At 49.3% G+C, this 20,460-nt stretch overlaps 1 protein-coding gene across 1 annotated transcript; it reads right to left on the reverse strand.

Moving 5' to 3' along the window:
- Positions 1-11,227: 11,227 nt before the first annotated feature.
- On the reverse strand, positions 11,228-12,851 carry LOC123130553 (uncharacterized). Its single transcript, XM_044550426.1, has 3 exons — positions 12,666-12,851; positions 12,071-12,571; positions 11,228-11,986 (listed from the first exon to the last, which is right to left on the reverse strand). Exons 1-3 carry the CDS (start codon positions 12,742-12,744, stop codon positions 11,442-11,444), a joined length of 1,125 nt encoding a protein of 374 aa, XP_044406361.1. The 5' UTR covers positions 12,745-12,851; the 3' UTR covers positions 11,228-11,441.
- Positions 12,852-20,460: the final 7,609 nt, after the last annotated feature.

Genomic DNA, 20,460 nt, shown 5'->3' on the forward strand with positions numbered 1-20,460 from the left:
AGATCAATAAAAATGAAGAAAAACAAAGAAAACAAAAGAATGAAACAAAGAAAACTGATGAAAATCAACAAAAATCACAAAAGAAAAAATTATGGAAGCTTCTAAAATCAGACCGAACCTTTTCATTTCAGCTTAGTAACAACGTACAACATGAATTACAAAGCCCTGAAATTGGAAATTAGAGAGAAGAGAAACTACAGGGCAAGTCATATTCCGATGAGCTAAAGCGAAACAACATATGTCAGGTTCAACCACTGATCTTAGAACCTGGTGAGCTACATTGTGAGCAATATCATTGATCTCCCTAGAGATGTGAAACACATGGCACTGAAGATCTGAGGAGTAGCAGAAGAAATCAGCCAAAACTTTTCTAATAGTCCAAGGAGTAGTAGATTCCTTAATCTTTCGGCTAGCCGCCCATGACGCCAAAGACAGATTGTTAGTAAGAAAAGTGGGATGAGAAATGCATAGCCTTTTGGCCACTTGACCAGCTAAAAGAAGGGCCAAAGCTTCAGCTTGCAAAGGAGAATTTGTGATAATAGCAGAGGCTTGAATCTGTACATTAACTTCCATCTGATCCTGCGGCAAGGAGAGGTAGACACCAATACCAGTAGCAACAGCAGCTTGGGCAATAGTGAGAATATGATAAGAATGGAAAAGTCGTATAGTACAAGTTACTTGACACTAGTACTTGGGCAATCTGACGAGCTAAAATGCTGCCTTGTGATTGGACGATGCGACCTTACCTTGAATTGATGAGGTGTCTCTCATCCACTGTGCACACCCAACGTGCACCCACAAATCATCTCTTCTCCTCTCTCTCTCTCTCTCTCCCAATAACAGTATAACACGCACACACCATTGTCACGAATGAGCTCTTCCCCCTCTCATCCAGTCAATCAGCTTGAGCTCCAAACGATCTATGCATGCCCTACAACTATACTCCCGCGGACGCCTGCCCGAGCTAGAGGGAGACCGACGGCAGGGTCCGACGACACGTACTCCATGGAGGTTCTCCCCATCCACGAGCTCGAGGGGACTATATGCCGCTGTCCCTTGCCAACTATCCTTGCAGATGGGCTGCATGGGGGGAGCGCGGGGATGTTGTGCCTGTGGTGGCCAATGTCGTCCATCTCCATCGGATCGAGAACGGCAATGACATCATCACCGCCACCCTCTCCTTCCTCTCTTCTTTTTGAATTATTGAAAACTGTCGCGAGTTGGTTGCCGCATCCCTCACCTTTTCTCCGTCAAGGAGGAAACTAGAGGAGCCACATTTTTTCAAAAATGATAAAAAAATATGATGCGGAGCATCCTACGGTCATCCCCATGGACCTACCATCGTCTCATGAAGTGCGAAGAGGACCTATGACTCGAGCTAGAGCTAGAGCTCTTGAGATCGAGGTGACTTCTCTCCTTAGTGATATTACATATGATCCTCTCGAGACATGGCTACTACCTAAGTCCGAGATGTTGTGCATGATTAGGTACCAAGAGGACCCTCCCGAAGATGAACGTGAAGACGGACAAGCCGCCAAGTTCATGGATGAAGAGAACCGACGGAAGGAGTCAAGAACAACTCCCGGGCCCCGGACATCCGGCCATGACCCCGGACATCCGGCCCCTGGAGGTGTCACCTGCAGCAACAGACCAACGACCAAGTCTACAGGGCCCAGACATCCGGCGACCGGCCCGGACATCCGGCCCCAACCCGGAAATCCGGCCTCCTGCCCGGATATCCGGACACCACCGATCCAGAGGACAAAAGAGATGCCCCGTCAGCCCGGACATCCGGCCCCATCCCTGGACATCCGGGTCCTCCCGAAGGCCCGGACATCCGGCCCGACGCCCGTACGTCTGACCCCGTCTATCTGCGCATAGTAAAGGGTCGAGGCCCATGTACCCTTTCTCCCCCTAGACTATATATACTCTCCTCCTACCTACGTTTTAGGGTTAGCGTTGTGATAGCTCATTTGAGAGATAGAGCCTCGCTCATCCATATCGGATCTACTCCACAAGAGAGACCGCGGCCCCTCTACGGAGAAGATCCATGTTGGATTCAAGACCTCCTCGCGGAGAAGACCATCAAGACCTCCTCATGGAGAAGAACCGGTTACCCCTTGTATCGTCCCTTGTTGATCATGGATCATATATCTCCGTTTGTGTTCATGGATCTAGCACATGTGTGATCATACTTGTTGGTTTGAGTGTTTCTCTTGTGTTCCCCTTTGTGCTTTCCCCTCGTGTTTCCCCTCGTGTTCTTCGCGGGATCCGCTCCTTTCGTGAAAGATCGGCCATATAGGGTTCCACCCTACATCATCTTGGTATCTAGAGCCACGTTCATCACGATTTCAGAGCCTCCCCGTTGTGTTTCTAGCCTTGTTTTGTTGATTCTGTTCCTAATTCGAAAATTCCCCACAAAAAAGCCACAATTGTTTTTGTGATTTGTTGGTGTGATGAAGTTTTGTTGGATTTGATCCACATATTTCATGTGTTGCAGGTAGATCTAGCTTTCCATCATCTATTCCCCAATTTCCATCCACAAATTTCCTCGAATTTTGCCCGGATTTGACCTCTCCACACGAAGATCTTTGAGTTCGTCCATGGATCCAGAGCCCGGACATCCTGCCCGACAACCCGGACATCCGGCCACCCGGACATCCAGCCACCAAGCCCGGACATCCGGCACCTGGCAGCATCACTTCCATCCACTGCACCGTTTCCCGTCCAAATTTCGCCAAATTTTGTTCCGGTGCCCACATACACTTCCGCATACCACCACCACTTCCGTATAGCACCACCATATACCACATACACAACCATCGCTTACCACTACTAACTCCGACAATTTTGTCACATTTTGCTCTGAGAATTTGAGTTGTGATTCCATGTCCTATTGTGTTTCGGCTATTTTGGTTCGACATCAACATCACCGCCACTCATCTTCGCCACGGACGCGTCATCAACAACAGCCACTACACCATTTTGAAACCATACCGTAAGCAAGAAGCGGTAACCTCATCTTGGTATAGTGATACATCATTCTTGCAATTACATTGATAGCCATCATAGCCTTACTCTTTTGCGTCGCTTACCCATCGAGACTAGCCTTTGAGTATTGCCGCAACGTGACTTGTGCACAGTAGTGATCATACTTCCCATAGCATACATATGTCATTGGTGCATATCTTGGTATCATCTCTTATGTCACAAAGTTGTCATCGCATACACAATTGCTATCTTGGTTCGTGAAGCATTGCATGAGAAAAGAGCTCAAACACAAAGAGCCAAACAAGATTTTAAGCAAAAGGGAAAGATAAGCAAAGAGCTTTTAAGCAAGAACCATAGCATCATACAACATTAAGATTGTCGTACTAGATCATCTTGGATCATATCATCGGAACACCATACATATAGCATACTTGGGATAGAAGTCGTTGTATTTTTGCTTAGTAGGTTGTGCACAAGTCTTGTATCCGCCTATTGTGCAATCGTGCTAGCATCTCTCTAGTGTTGTGCATCAAGAGCATTTTCGTGGATTCCATATTTTGGCTCAGCCTTGGTTGCACGACCCCACTTATCTCTTTGCGTGTGTGTTTCCGTGTACCATATTTTGCTTGGTCTACATGTTGCATTGCAAACTTGCGAATCTTTTCCAACATTATTGAAGCTCACTAACAATTGCATCAAATTTTATGCCACCATCCTAACCGAGCTCCACCATAAGCTTTTACTTGTGTAGGTGTGAGAAACCGACAAGAATTGGTACTAATTGTGATATTTCCTTGTTCCACATTGGAGTGATCTTTGATCCATCCTCAACATCGGTCAAGGTACATTTGGTATAAGTTCTTATCCTTCTCCCACTCACATATTTGTTTGGAATGATGGATATGCCAAGTACTTCTACCAACTCACTCTTCATCGGGCAAGACGACGACATGAACTCCTATGTCACAAAGAGCCACCTCTTTGGTGCACAACGTGTTTTGCATCAAGAGCAACAAGCAATGAGTGAACTCATCGACAACCTCGTCACCGACTTGCGACTTTCCGAGCAACGTACAAGAGACTACTTCGACCACAAGCAAGAGAATGATGCAAGAATGGACGAGATCCGTGCTTTGTTGCTCAACTGCTCTTCTTCCACTTCGTCCTCATCAAGATGGAGCCGCTCAAGTCAACACTTCGACTACACCATCTCCGGCTCAAGTACATTGACATCAAATACTCTTTGTCATGCCACGCGCCAAGATCGTCAAGCCAACCGCAACCCTCTACACGACAACAACTCTCAAGAACAATGACATTGTCAAAACCAAGCTATCTTTGTGCAAGCACAAGAACGACAACGACAACGCCAACACAAAGAGGAAGAGTGAGCGCGTCTACACCAAGAAGCACAAGATGCCGAGGCACAACATCAAGAGCAACAATTACGAGAAGCTCAAGCACTTGAGGCGCAACGTGCCCTCTGAGAATCAAGTCGAGTCGTAGCCAACCGAGGCCGGCAAGCTCGTGAACATGAAGAAGCACTTCACGAAGAAGTTCACGAACGCATATATCAAGCTTGCGTGCAACGTCAAGCTCTACAAGTTCCTCCACAAGCTCACCAAGAACATCAAGTTCAACAATAGCAAGAAAACAATGGAAATCCTCCACGGCAAGAGCAAGTTGTGAGAGACGATCCTCCTCGTCAAGGACGTCATCATCCCCGACCCGAACACAATGAAGAGCAATGCTATGGCAAGCTAAAGTTCACCATGCCCAAGTTCAATGGAAGCAATGATCCCGAAGAGTACCTTTCATGGGCATTGAAGGTCGAAAAAATCTTCCGCTTGCACAACTATGAAGAAGAGAAGAAGATTGCGATGGTATCCCTTGAGTTCCAAGACTATGTCCTCATTTGGTGGGAACAAGTCATTTAACGCCGAGAGGCAAAAGGTGAACCACCCATCACTACTTGGGCGAAAATGAAGGATGTCGTGAGAACACGCTTCGTGCCGACCTACTACAACCGCGACCTCTTCAAGAAACTCCAACTACTCAAGCAAGGAACCAAGAGCGTTGAAGAGTACTACATGGAAATGGAGATTGCAATGATACGAGCCAATGTCATGGAAGATGATGAGCAAACTATGGCACGTTTCTTGAATGGACTCAATCATCCCATCAAGAAGATCGCTGACTTCCAACCATACTCGAACCTCATCGAGCTAGTGCATCAAGCTACCAAAGCGGAACATCAAGTGCAAGAAGACTTCAAGTATGCCAAGTTCCCATCCAAGTCATACAGCTTCTCCAACACCCAAGCTTCAACGACTCCAACACCGTCTACCTCAAGCAAGCCTTCTACAAGCAACGTCGACAAGTCGAGTTACAAGAAAACTTTGACAACTCCAAGTCATCCTCCTACTACAAGAAACTTCAAGCCGAGAGCTTCATCATCATCTACCCCAACCGATGAGACCGTCAAGACAAGTTCCTTCAAATGCTTCACATGCTGAGGCTGAGGCCACAAATCCTTTGAGTGTACCAACAAGCGAACCATGATTCTCAACGACGATGGTACATACGACTCCATGAGCGAAGGAGAAACGGAAGCACTTGAGCAAGTCGCCATGCACCGGCAAGTGAACGATGAAGAGGAACAAGTCTTTTGTGATGAAGATTCAAGTCCCACTCTCGTTGTCTCCAAGGTCTTGACCCTTCAACATCACCAAGAAGAAGACCAAAGATGCCATATCTTTCATACCAAGGCCGGCATCAATGGAAGGTCCGTCAAGGTCATCATCGATGGAGGGAGTTGCCATAACTTAGCAAGTAAAGAACTTTGCTCCAAGCTCCAATTGCCCAGGACGAAGCACCCACATTCCTACAAAGTTCAATGGCTAAGCGACTCTGACACTATTCAAGTCGAGCATAGAGTGCAAGTCTCCTTCAAAATCGGATCTTACGAAGACACTTTGGAGTGTGATGTTGTTCCAATGACCGTTTGACACCTTCTCCTTGGTCGACCATGGAAATTTGATAGAGGTGTCATCCACAATGGCCGAACGAACCACTACATCTTCAAGATGAAAGGAAAGGAGTACGTACTTCGCCCTATGTCTCCAAGCCAAGTGATCACCGACAAGAAAGCCACCCATCATGGAGAGAATAATGAGAGAGCAAACCACCAAAAAGAGAGTGAGAGCCACAAGCCCAAATTGAGTGCCTCCACGATGAGCGAAAAGAAGAACCTAGTTCTATTTGCCACCAAACGTGAGATAAGAGAAGTGTGTGAGAACCCATCTAGTGTGATACACTACATCCTTTTGTGCAAGGACGACGCACCAAAATCTAACACCTCTCACACTCTACCTTTAGTGTTGTCTTCTCTTTTACAGGAATTCCAAGATGTTTTCCCCAACAAGCTACCTCTGGGACTACCTCCACTACGAGGCATCGAGCACCGCATCGACCTCATCCCGGAGCACCTCTTTCGAACAAAGCTCCATACCGCGTCAACCCCGAAGAAACCAAAGAAATACAAAGGAAAGTAAAGCATCTCATAGACCATCGACATGTGCGCGAAAGTTTGAGTCCTTGCGCCATTCCGGTCATTCTTGTGCCAAAAAGAGGTGGTAGCATTCACATGTGCTCCGATTGTAGACCTATCAATGCTATCACCATTCGCTATAGGTATCCCATTCCACGCCTTCATGATATGCTTGATGAACTTAGTGGTGCCACTATATTTTCCAAAATTGACCTTAAAAGTGGTTACTATCAAATCTGCATATAAGACGGTGATGAATGGAAAACCGTCTTCAAAACAATGTTTGGTTTGTATGAGTGGTTAGTCATGCATATGGGTTTATCGGAAGCACCGGGTACTTTTACGCGTCTTATGAATCATGTCTTTCGCCCTTACATTAGTGAGTTTGTTGTGGTCTACTTTGATGATATCCTTGTTTATAGCAAATCTCTTAAAGATCATGTCACCCATGTTCGAACCATTTTGCAAACTCTTCGAAAAGAGCACCTCTATGCTAACGTGGAAAAGTGCATTTTTGGCGTTGATAAGCTTGTTTTCTTGGGTTTTGTTGTTTCCTCTAAGGGTGTTCATGTTGATGACTCTAAGATAAATGTATTAAAACTTGGCCACAACCAACCAACTTGCATCAAGTGCGTAGCTTCCTTGGTTTAGCCGGTTTTTACCGTAGATTTGTGAAGGACTTTAGCACCATTGCTTCACCTTTGCATGCCTTGAGCAAGAAAAATGCGCCTTTTGTTTGGGGACCATCCCAATACACCGCTTTCAATGAGCTTAAGAATTTGCTTACTCATGCTCCCGTGCTTGCATTACCCAACTTTGACAAACCCTTTGAGATTCATTGCGATGCTAGTGGTAATGGCATAGGAGGTGTGTTAACGCAAGAGAAGCGCCCCATAGCTTATTTTAGTGAGAAACTTTCCGGAGCGCAACTCAATTACCCCATCTATGACAAAGAGTTATATGCTTTAGTGCGAGTTTTGCATGAATGGGAACATTATCTTCGCCCTCATGAATTTATCATTCATACCGATCATGAAACGCTTAAATACCTTAAGGGTCAAACCAAGTTGAACAAGCGTCATGCTAAATGGAGTGAATTCATTGAGTCTTTTCCATATGTCATCAAGTACATCAAAGGTAAGGAAAATGTTGTGGCGGACGCTCTTTCCCGCATATGCATGCTTGTTACTCAACTTGAATTGGATGTCATTGGTTTGAGCACATAAAAGACTTCTATGAGCATGATCCCACTTTTGCTATTCCTTATGCCAAATGTTTGACACATACATCTTGGGAACGCTATTACATCAAAGATGGATATCTTATGAGAGCTAACAAACTTTACATCCCTGGGTCTTCTCTTCGTTTGTTGCTTTTGCAGGAATCTCATGGAGGAGGACTAATGGGACATTTCGGACGCGATAAGACTTTTGCTACGCTCTCCAAGAACTATTATTGGCCCAAGATGTTTCGCGACGTCAACCGCTTCACCAACCGACGCTCTACATGTCGCAAAGCTAAGTCTAAAGCTCAATCCCATGGCCTTTACATGCCTCTCCCAATTCCATATCAACCATGGGAAGATATTAGCATGGATTCTGTACTTCGATTACCTAGAACTAGAAATGGAAAGGATTCGGTATTTGTTGTTGTGGACCGATTCTCTAAGATGGCACATTTCATTCCTTGCAACAAGATAGACGATGCTTCACATGTTGCCAATCTCTTTTGTAGGAAAATCTTACGACTACATGGAGTGCCAAAGACGATTATCTCGGACCATGATGTCAAGTTCTTGAGTTACTTTTGGAAGACCCTATGCGCCAAGCTCGGAATTAAGCTACTCTTCTCCATGGCGTACCATCCACAAACCGACGGCCAAACGAAGGTGACCAACCGAACACTCTCCGCTCTACTTCGAGTGCTAATCAAGAAGAACATCAAAGAGTGGGAGGAGTGTCTACCTATCGCCGAGTTCGCCTACAACCGCGCAAGACACTCAACTACCGGCAAGTCCCCCTTCGAGGTCGTCTACGGTTTCAACCCATTGTCCCCTTTGGACATTCTCCCTCTACCACTACAAGAGCGCATCAATATGGATGCAAGCGCACGTGTGAACCATCTCAAGAAGGTGCATGAAGATACAAGGCACTCCATCGAGTGCCAAGTACAACGACTTGCGACCAAGCTCAACATCAACAAGCACCCCATGGTGTTCAACATTGGAGACCTTATGTGGCTACACCTTCGCAAGGACCGCTTCCCCAATGAACGCAAGTCCAAACTTCCACCACGATCGGATGGACCCTTCAAGGTGCTTGAACGCTACAACAACAGCGCCTACAAGATCGACATTCCACGCGACAAGTACTCCATGAGCGACATCTTCAACGACAAAGATCTCTCGCCCTACCATGGTGATGAGGATTTCGATCCGAGGTCGGATCTTCCCCAAGGGAGGGGAGATGATGCGGAGCATCCTACGGTCATCCCCATGGACCTACCATCGTCTCACGAAGTGCCAAGAGGACCTATGACTCGAGCTAGAGCTAGAGCTCTCGAGACCGAGGTGACTTCTCTCCTTAGTGATATTACATATGATCCTCTCAAGACATGGCTACTACTTAAGTCCGAGATGTTGTGCATGATTAGGTACCAAGAGGACCCTCCCGAAGATGCACGTGAAGACGGACAAGCCGCCAAGTTCATGGATGAAGAGAACCGACGGAAGGAGTCAAGAACAACTCCCAGGCCCCGGACATCCGGCCCCTGGAGGTGTCACCTGCAGCAACGGACCATCGACCAAGTGTACAGGGCCCGGACATCCGGCGACCGGCCCAGACATCCGGCCCCAACCCAGAAATCCGGCCTCCCGCCCGAATATCCGGACACCACCGATCCATAGGACAGAAGAGACGCCCCGTCAGCCCGGACATCCGGCCCCAGCCCCGGACATCCGGGTCCTCCCGAAGGCCCGGACATCCGGGTCCTCCCGAAGGCCCGGACATCCGGCCCGACGCCCGGACGTCCGGCCCCGTCTGTCTGCGCACAGTAAAAGGCTGAGGCCCATGTACCCTTTCGCCCCCTAGACTATATATAGTCTCCTCCTACCTACGTTTTAGGGTTAGCGTTGTGATAGCTCATTTGAGAGATAGAGCCTCGCTCATCCACATTAGATCTACTCCACGAGAGAGACCGCGGCCCCTCTACGGAGAAGATCCACATTGGATTGAAGACCTCCTCGCGGAGAAGACCATCAAGACCTCCTCACGGAGAAGAACCGGTTACCCCTTCTATCGTCCCTTGTTGATCATGGATCATGTATCTCCCTTTGTGTTCATGGATCTAGCACATGTGTGATCATACTTGTTGGTTTGAGTGTTTCTCTTGTGTTCCCCTTTGTGATTTCCCTTCGTGTTCTTCATGTTCTTCGTGGGATCCGCTCCTTTCGTGAAAGATCGGTCATATAGGGTTCCACCCTACATCAAAATATACTAGTGGTGTGAAAGGTTTTGGGCTCGTCACTGTTATATTTTAGTTACTAATGATGGGCAGGAACCGACGCCCACCACTAGTAACAACTTATCAATGGAAGACATGGTGCAACGGGCGCCTTGCCCACCGCTAGTAGGCATTTTGCACCTGCCGCTAGTAGCCAGTTTTGCAGTAGTGCATGCAATCTAGGTAAGACAGTAAAAATGGTGTACAATAGTTATCTCTTAGTGTTATTTCTCATAACTAGATATCCTCAGACATGTGGTGAGACATATTATTGCTCAGAGAAGATCATCTCTTAGAGCATCTCCAATAGATGATGCAAATTTGGAGATGTAAAAAATACATCTCCAGAAAGGCCATTTCACATCTTCAAAAAGTGGCAACTTCAACAGATGTTGTATATTGAAGATGTAAAAGAGCAATTTCGATAGATGATGTAAAGTGGATATGTAAAACCGATCGTCGGCCGCGTGGCTGTGTACAACTAGTCGGCATAAGCGTCGGTGGCCGAGTGCCAAGAGATGGGAGGAGCGGCGGCGGCGGCGAGAGCCGGGAGGTCGAATGCGGCTGGAGGGGGGCTCGAATAGTCGGTGGCGCGGTTGTGAATCGAGCGGAGGATTGGTCACAGCGGGGCGACGACCGTGCGGCACAAGAAGGTCGAGTCTGGCGGTGGAAAAACGACGGCGGCGTGAAGGCGACTATGCGGCTCGAATCCGGTGGCGGCAGGGGGAGCTTAAATCATGCGGCGGCGATTCGGCGACGGAGAAGCGGCCAATTAGGCCGATTTGGAGGCGGGCGGCGGTGGAGCGGCCAGATCTAGCAACAGGGCGGCGGTGGCGTGGTGCTGTGAGCGAGTGGCGCGGCAGTGGAAGTGCGGCGGGACGAACTCAAATGGGCGGCTCCTCAGCAGCTATGGCGGCGCGGCGGGGTGGGTCAGACCAGTAGAGGAGAAGGCGGGGTCGTCGGTGTCGTCCATGGCCAGAGTGGTGGTCGGCTAGTGGCGGGCGGAAGGAAGGAAATGAAAGCGGTTGGGCAGTTGATGCGCGGCCGCCGGTTTTACATCTTCGATAGGTGAAGATGCAAATTTACATTTTTAGGTGTTGTCTTTTACATCTTCTGAATACCAAGATGTAATTATTTTTTTTGTGTCTACATTATCAGTTGAAGAATGGTTTTTGGCGCTCGAGATGCAAAATGAAGATGCTCTTAGTCAAGAGAAGGCAGAGGTAGAGTTAACGTCTTTCAACAGCTAGTCTTCCAACAGCTAGTGACATACCGAGTGTGGCACCTCTCCGACGAATTCCTTAGTGCACATTCAAGCCCAATAAGCAATTTGAGCGCCTAAGCAGTCTAATTAACACGGATGCAACAACAACGCACTAGGGCCAGCCAGCTTATCGTTCTAGGGGCGCTTTGGCGGCCGGGCGCGCACGCTGACGACGGCGACGTCGTCGATCACCGGCCCGCAGAGCGAGCTCATGTCGTCAGTCATGGTATTGTAGAAGGAGCTGAAGAAGACGACGCGCGTGCGAGACGACGTGGCGCGGAACGGGAGCACGGCCCGCTTGGCGGCGCCGCCCTGCCCCGCCGACTCGTACGGCACCTTGGTGGACTCCCTGCCGGCGTAGGCCTCCACCATGAGCGACCCGCGGCACGTGTTGCTGGCGTCGCCCACGCTGAAGGACAGCGCGTACTGCTTCCCCGGCACGGTGCGGATCACCTGTGCGATCGCGCTCTCCCTCCCCGCCAGCAGCTCCACGGCCCGGCGCCCCCGCGGCACCGCGAAGTGGTCGCTGTCGATGTACTTGACGGCCTTGAGCGACTCCACCATCCAACCCGGCAGCGGCGAGTGCTCGTCCACCATCCGCGACGGGATCAGCACCCCCCACTTGGTCCCGGGGATGATGTACGGCCCCTCCTCGAAATCACCATTCTTCACCAGGTTCTCTACAGATCAGCACGACCGATGTTACTTACACGGCGCAGGGAAGGAATTAAACCATGACACGGACAGAATGCACGAGCGCTCACTGTTGGTGCGGCGGGGCGGGGTGAGGGTCTTGATGGCGACAGAGTCGATGAGGGGGCCGCAGGCGGGGTCCTCGGTGACACCGGGGTTGTGGACGACGACCTCGACCTCGTCGGCGGTGGCGTCCCAGGCCCAGGAGTAGGAGTCCCAGCCGTTGCTGCTGTACATGGTCTGCATGACCAGCACGCCGGACTGGCCGGACGCGGACACGTTGAGGCGCTCCGCCTGCGCGCACGTCCTCGCCGCGCTGAAGGTGAGGCTGTAGCGCGCGCCGGGGACGGCCCCGCGGAGGCGCTGCGCGATGGACGCCTCGTTGCCCAGGCGCACGGCGTAGGCGCCCTCGGGGACGACCAGCACCATGTCCCCCTGCTTCCGCCCCGACGGGATGTACTCCACGAACCCCGACGTCCGCCACGACGGGATCGACGACGCGCCCACCACCTGCGTCCCGCGCAGCTGCGACGGCTGCGGCCCGCGCTCGAAGTTGCCGTTGGCCAGCAGCCCTGCGACCACCCACACCATCGAGCTCATCAGCGCAGCTCAAGAAACATCCATCAACGCAAGAGTAGCGGTAGAAACGATAAATGAGGACGTTACCATCGGTGATTCCTAGCGCCAACCTGCAGGTTGCACAGAGCAGCAGGAGCACTAGCCCGGACATGGCGGACCTTGCCATCTTTGGCTCCAATGTGCAAGAAACTTGGAGACGAAGAGCACCGGACCACGTTCGTCCCCGAGTCGTGGTGGTTCTGAGCTTCTGATGACCAGTGTGGCCTAGCTCTAGCCCTTTTAAACGCAGAGATACACATAGGAATGGGTTGCGCCTTCCCAAACTGCCCCCGGATGTGCGCACGGTTAACCGGCTAGCTAGGATGGTTTGGTCCTGTAACGGACGTGCGGTCTTCATGGTACAGTGCAGGGTCAACAACATGAGTCCATGTTCTTCTTTCAAAAAAAAAAGTCCATGTTCTTCCGCTAGTGTAGCAATTGTGTAATAACACCTTTTTGGTTTTACAAATATACCTTCAGAATGCAAGAACTAATCATCAATGCAATGCAAGGATGGATAATGCCACAAGCGTGGTTACCTATGTCAAATAAAAAAGAAGTCGTCTTATATATAGAGAGAAGTAAGGCTGTTCAGAATCTCTCCACTCCATGGAGTTGGTGGAGCTTGGTTTTGGCAGCTCCGTCAAAGTGAGTTGGAGTCTGGTCCGCCCCGCGAGCGGAGTTAAAGGAGCGAAGAGGAACCGAACACTCCTTAAATGTTCCTCATCTTTGCAAGTGATCGACATCTAGTGCCTTATTGTTTAGGCGCTATTCTAACCCCTCGTGTGTCAAAGCCAGACACATTTCGTCAAAACAAGAAACAAGGAGAAAACCACGCCATGGCAAGAGGATGGCGAAAATCAGTGACATCGGCAGCTTTCCCCTCATTTTTTTATTTTGAAGAATATGTCTGGTTCTAAAACACAATGGTTAAAATGGCGTCTAAGAAAAAGTTGGGGTACTAGATATATTTTGAGTTCTTGTAACTTGAGGAACCAATAATTTATTTTGTATGTAAAAAAGTGGTCATATGTTTGGTTTTAACCTCTTTTTCAGAAGGAAAAAAAACTGTCATCACAGAAACTGTTATGTTTTAGGCAGATCTGAGTTGAACTTAAATGTCATTGGCAAATCGAGTAGTCATCGGTCCATGCCTCGCGAGATCCAACAGGATACATACATGTGCTAGGATGCCACTGCCCCCTGGAGTTGGCCTAAAAGTTACGTGATCTGCATACCCATTTGGCTCGTGTTTGGACAGCTCGTCCCCATTTATGGCCATGGCCTACCACCTTCAACTGTCGGGCTGTTACTATGCAAAGATCTGCTAGCATTTGGACACGGTTACACTAAAGTAAGGCTACTTGATCCAGGAAAAGCCTACGCATGTTTCACATTCACGACAACCATTCTACTATCTCATGATTCAAGATCTAGAACCACTCGGTAGAAACCTTGAAGCCTTTCCATTCTGTAATTCAGAGCTGACTGTGTTGAGCATAGTTATTCCGTCATTAATGTGCATGACCTGCAGTTTGCGTACCATTAACATGCCAGAAGTGCTCTGTTATTGGTGCTCCTGCCATCGCTGGAAGAAGCTTGATGTTCTGTCATGGGACCAATCTAACGGCGAAAACTTAAGAGAAAGTATCAGAGGGAACCCTTGCATGCCCAGTTCTGAGCACGCCATGTGACCATGATGCCAGGACCTTTGTCCCGTCCCGAGGGTCTGCTTAGGCATGTTATTGCTGCCCTATAGCTCTGAACGCAATCCACCGACACTGATCAACACATGCCAGTAACTAATCCATCCACCTTGATCTGATCTTCACCACATGCTAGCTCTTGGTTAATCTGGCAACTTGTTGGAGCATCACTGCTCCAAACATCTGTTAATCTGTAAGCACATCGACTGCGGGAGGCAATTATTCTTGGAAAGTTGGAATACTGTCCTCGTGAGCGACTCATCATGTTGTACCGTTGCACTGCAATCTTCTTTCTCTAATGGCGGCACAGGTCGGCAAGCATGCATGCAAGGGAGGTCCATGTGCCCGGAGCTGAGCCTGAGCTGATCGGAAGCGCGCGCCGGGGACAGATGTTGCGCCTCGGCATGTGGACTCGCATGTGGATTCATGGTAACCATGCTTGCATGTGTACATGTGTCTGTGCTGCGCTCCTGCACGACCAGCTTGGTCCCCCATGGGCCATGCCACGGAGGTAGTATTTTTGAACTTTTTGCGGGGAAGTATTTTTGAATGTTAGCACGGGAGGCTTGCTAAATTCGACCAGTGGCGGAACAAATGATCTTACTAGCATTATACAGGCTTGTGTATTTCTAGAAAGTGGAAGATGTCATTACTTACAGGCTTGTGTGCTTTGCTGTTTATACATGATCACATTTTTGTGTTCTTCTAATCTTCACCCGCTAGTCTCCTTTTGGTTTTGTGTGGTGGGGGGCATGTGCTTATCGTTCGAGGCTTTGAAGGCGCGAGAGTAAAGACAGCAGAAGCTGGTTGGAGAACACAATAAGTGCCATGCATCGTCTGGGCATGTACCTACAGTGCATGCACAAAGCAAGAGGTAGCCCTGAAGCCGAGGTTTGGACCGATCTCGGACACGGTGGATGAGAGTGAGACCAAATCACTGAAACATGTACGTATACAATTCCACGACGGTTGGACAGATACGGAGTAACTTAATCATGTTTTTTGGGTCCCCATGTTACAGGATCCGAATATTCCTAAGTCGTGCATTCAGTGTTCCTTATCTGGGTTGAGTTTGTTTGGTTTACTAAGGTCACGAGAGATACATGCCCTACCATTTTATTCAGAGGTTCCTCCATCTCTTCAGCGGTTGCTTTTACTCCCTCCTGTTCCTTTTAGTTAGCATATAATACTCCCTCCGGTCCTTTTTAGTTCGCATATAAGATTTGACCGAAGTCAAGCCTCGTAAAGTTTGACCAGCTTTTTAGAAAAAAGTGTCAACATTCACAATTTAAAATCAATACCATTAGATGTGTCATGACTTAAAGTTTCATATTATATAACTTTAGCATGGTAGATGTTGATATTTTTTCATATAAATATGGTCAAACTTTGTAAAGTTTGACTTTAGAGAATTGTAATATGCAGAGTAAAAAGGACCGGAGGGAGTATTTGTCTAAAGTCAAGCCTCGTAAAGTTTAATCAACTTTATAGAAAAAAATATTAACATTCGCAATATGAAATCAATATAAGTAGATGTGTCATGACTTAAATTTTCATATTGTATAACTTTAACATTATAGATGTTGATATTTTTTTATATAAATATGATAAAATTTTATGAAGTTTGACTTCATACAATTCTGAGGGAGTACTAGATGACTTGTTGAAGTAGACCAGGAAAGCTCCCGCCCCTCCCATCCCGCGTCGCTCTCGCGAGCGACCGGGGGAACACTAGCCGCCGCAACCCCGACCCCCTCTCCTCTGCCCTCCCCCCTTGCTGCCGCCCAGCAACACTGTCGGGCGAAGCCCGGCCGGCGGTGGCGGCGGTGTCTCTCCTCCTCCCCCTCCTCGCGCATCGTGGCTGGCGCGAGACGGCCGATCGAGCAGGGGCGCTGGGCTATGGCGGGGTCGGCGGCGGGGATGCCTGGTGGGGACGCGCTGGCGAGTGGAGGGCACGTCTGCAGTGTGGCGGCCGCGGGGATCTTGATTTGGGCGGTGGCGTGCTGGCACGGGTCCAGCCAGATCCACACAAATCGGGCTCCTGGATGGCGACGGGCGGCGCGGGACGTTGGCAGAGGTCCGTCCTGGCCTCTATGTGGGGTGGTCTGCAACGGCGTTGTTGCGGCCATGGTGGTCGCCCGGTCTACATGCGGCGACGACGGGTCTCTCCCGTGGCGGTTCGTCTGTGTCAGGCTTGGGTGAGCTCCCTCCCTCTTTGATGGATTCAGCGATGAGCTCGTCGTGGCTCCATGGTGTGGAGTGGGTGCGCGCGAGGCCTGGTGGAGGTGGCAGGGGACTTCAAGAAGGGGGCAGGGTGCCCCTCTGTTGCATCTGGCAGCTGTTTCAGGTGGCTGCCGGAGTTCCCCTGGCCCGTATCCGGCCGCAAAGGTCGTCGACCGTGCCAAGGTGTCGGCTTTGGGGTGGAAGGTTCTTCTGCTCCGTTTCGGTTGGCCGCATCGGTTTGGTGTGTCCTGTATGAGGGTGGGGCTCGGATGCCGTGGCGGCTGCCCGGTTGGTGGTAGCTGGGGTGCTCATGGACGAAGCACGCGGCTCGGGCGCTATCCGGCCACCATGGCCGTGTGGGCGGCATGTTGACCGGGGTGGGTCGTTCAATGCTGGTGTTGTGGTTGTCTGTATCCCAATCTGGTGATGTTGGTTGTTGGCCGGGGTGAAAACTCGTTCTGCTTTGCCAGGCCGATGGCAGCGGCGGTCTGATGTCATCCCCTTCTTAAAGGCGTCATCGCGACATCTCATTTGTCGGCGGGGTTCTCCCGGGGAAACCCTAATCCTTGGATTGGGCGGTGGCGACGCGGTGGTGTCATTCTCTTGCTAAAGGCGCTGCCTTGGAGCGCATTGCTTGTCTTACACGGCTTCTCCTCTTTGCGGTGGCGCGCCTACGGTTGAGGGCCCCGACGACTTCGTATTAGTGCTTAGCGTTTTCATCTGATGTTTGCTAGGATTTTGTTGGGGTGGTGTTGCTGTTTTCAGCGTCTTTGTATCCAGCCTTCGGTGCGTGTGTGTGTTTGTCTCGGTAGGTTTTGGTTGGTTGCTATATATATATATATATATATATATATATATATATATATATATATATATATATATATAGCGGGGAAACCCTTTTTCGTCTAGATGACTTATTGCATCCATGGCATAAGAGCAACTTCAACACGGTGACCCAAACGGATGCGTGCTTTGTCCGCTTTTGTCCGTTTGAGTCGGTCAGACAGACGGGCGCGTCCGCTTTTTAATTTGGGTCAGGAGGTGCGCCCAACGAGAGGCAAACCCATATTTACTCGCATTTAAAAAATTGTATAAGATAAACATGTGACCGAAAATAAACTTAATAACACATAATTAAGCATAAATGACCGGTCAATCGCGGGTCAAAGCCCACTTAAACATTAATTAAACAATAAAAAAACTCCGGGTGCATGCTGCCCTAAGCGTCCGACTTGCCCTTGTCGTCGTTGTCACCGCCAGTGAGGTCCATGAAGACAGGAGGCGGCCCAACCCACCCAAACACGGATTGATAAGCCGCCAGGACAGCCTCCTCCGGCGTCTGTTGCGGCAGCGGCATTGCGGTGAGGCGGGCGCGCTACTTCTCCTCCTCCTAAAGGCGCAATGCCTCCTCTTCGCAGCGCAACTCCTGCTCCTGGTGCATCTGCCGCTCGTCGTCGGTCTCCTCCTCGACGAGTCAATGCGCCTTCCGGCGCTCAAGGTGGGTCGCCTCCTCCTCTAGCATCACGGCGTACTGTACAGGAAGGGCGGTCACCCACTTATGGAACACGCCGGTCCAAGAGTCGGACTCCTCAGGCCAAGTGGGCGGCGGGGACCGCTTCCACGTGGGCGTGGACTCGAGCTCCGGCTCGACCTTAGGCTCAACGAAGGGCGGTGGCGGGACGAACAACAAAGCATGGACAGAATTCCCCGTCGCCGACAAGGCAAGGGCTTGGTCCAGCCCATCCCAATGGGCATCCTCCTCGAGTTGGCTTGCCTCCGGCGTGTGCTGCTGGGCTTTCTTGAGGGCGGCTTGGTACGCCGCCTCCGCCTCCTCCTCCTCCTCCTCCTCTGGCAAACCTCTGGGCTGGTGGGGGGACATCATGGTCGACGTGGATGCCTCGACATCGCTCCTCCTCGTGCTCTAGCGCAAACCAGTGCTCCGAGTTGGGAGAGTCACGCGCGTAGGCACGCGTCACGCGTTGCTCTGGCGTAAGGATCTCGCGACACTGGCGAATGATATGTGTTCAACGTATATATAATTTTTTATTGTTCTATGCTATTATATTATCCATCTTGGATGTTTTATATGCATTTATATGCTATTTTATTTTATTTTTGGGACTAACCTATTAACCTAGAGCCCAGTGCTCGTTTCTGTTTTTTCCTTGTTTTTGAGTTTTGCGGGAAAGAAATATCAAACGGAGTCCAATTGACCTGAAACTTTACGATGGTTTTTTATGGACCAACGGAAGCCCACGGAGTGCCGGAGATGCACCAGAGGAGTCCCGAGGCCACCACAAGGGTGGGGGGGGGGGTCCCCCCCTAGGGCGCGCCCCCGTCCTTGTGGTTGACTCGTGGACCCCCCTTGACTTGTTCTCGACGCCAAAAATTCCTATAAATACCAAAAAAACCAGAAATAAACCTAGATCAGGAGTTCCGCCGCCGCAAGCCTCTGTGGCCACCAAAAACCAATCGGGAACCTATTCTGGCACCCTGCCGGAGGGGGGAATCATCACCTGTGGCCATCTTCATCATCCCGGCGGTCTCCATGACGAGGAGGGAGTAGTTCACCCTCGGGGTTGAGGGTATGTAGTAGTATCTATGTGTTTGATCTCTCTCTCTCTTTCTCTCTCCTGTTCTTGATTTGGCACGATCTTGATGTACCGCGAGCTTTTCTATTATAGTTGGATCTTATGATGTTTCTCCCCCTCTACCTTCTTGTAATGGATTGAGTTTTCCCTTTGAAGTTATATTATCGTATTGAGTCTTCAAGGATTTGAGAACACCTGATGTATGTCTTGCATGTGCCTATCCGTGGTGGCAATGGGATATTTACGTGATCTACTTGATGTATGTTTTGGTGATCAACTTGCGGGTTCTGTGATGTTGTGAACTTATGCATAGGGGTTGGCACATGTTTTCGTCTTGACTCTCCGTAGAAACTTTGGGGCACTCTTTGAAGTTCTTTGTGTTGGTTTGAATAGATGAATCTGAGATTGTGTGATGCATATTGTATAATCAAACCCGTGGATACTTGTGGTGACATTGGAGTATCTAGGTGACATTAGGGTTTTGGTTGATGTGTGTCTTAAGGTGTTATTTTAGTACGAACTCTAGGGCTGTTTGTGACACTTATAGGAATAGCCCAATAGATCGATCAGAAAGAATAACTTTGAGGTGGTTTCATACCCTACAATAATCTATTCGTTTGTTCTCCGCTATTAGTGACTTTGGAGTGACTCTTTGTTGCACGTTGAGGGATTGTTATATGATCCAATTATGTTATCATTGTTGAGAGAACTTGCACTAGTGAAAGTATGAACCCCTAGGCCTTGTTTCAAAGCATTGTAATACCGTTTTCGCTCACTTTTACTACTTGCTACCTTGCTGTTTTTATATTTTCAGATTACAAAAACCTATATCTACCATCCATATTGCACTTGTATCACCATCTCTTCGCCGAACTAGTGCACCAATACAATTTACCATTGTATTGGATGTGTTGGGGACACAAGATACTCTTTGTTACTCCCTCCGTCCTAAAACTCTTGTTTTAGATTTGTCTAGATACAGATGTATCTAATACTAAAACGTGACTTGATACATCCGTATTTAGACAAATCTAAGACAAGAATTTTGGGACGGATGGAGTATTTAGTTGCAGGGTTGTTTGAGAGAGATCATCTTCATCCTACGCCTCCCACGGATTGATAAACCTTAGGTCATCCACTTGAGGGAAATTTGCTACTGTCCTACAAAACTCTGTGTTTGGAGGCCCAACACGAGTCTACAAGAAGAAGGTTGCGTAGTAGACATCAACGAACCTCCTCGATGTGTGCCCACGCCGCGCGGCACCGCCAGAATGGGGATCCGGTGTGGGTCCAGATGCCAGCCGTGCGGCAGGTTCACATCCG

Source organism: Triticum aestivum, chromosome 6A (assembly GCF_018294505.1).
Source record: "Triticum aestivum cultivar Chinese Spring chromosome 6A, IWGSC CS RefSeq v2.1, whole genome shotgun sequence".
NCBI classification, from domain to species: domain Eukaryota; kingdom Viridiplantae; phylum Streptophyta; class Magnoliopsida; order Poales; family Poaceae; genus Triticum; species Triticum aestivum.

Bases quoted from the DNA above. Each gene is read 5' to 3' on its own strand.
- LOC123130553 (XM_044550426.1), bottom strand. From the start codon at position 12,744: ATGGCAAGGTCCGCCATGTCCGGGCTAGTGCTCCTGCTGCTCTGTGCA. The intron at 12,572-12,665 runs GTAACGTCCTCA...GGGTGGTCGCAG, and splicing joins GGCGCTAGGAATCACCGATG to GGCTGCTGGCCAACGGCAAC. The intron at 11,987-12,070 runs GTGAGCGCTCGT...GCTGATCTGTAG, and splicing joins CCCGCCCCGCCGCACCAACA to AGAACCTGGTGAAGAATGGT.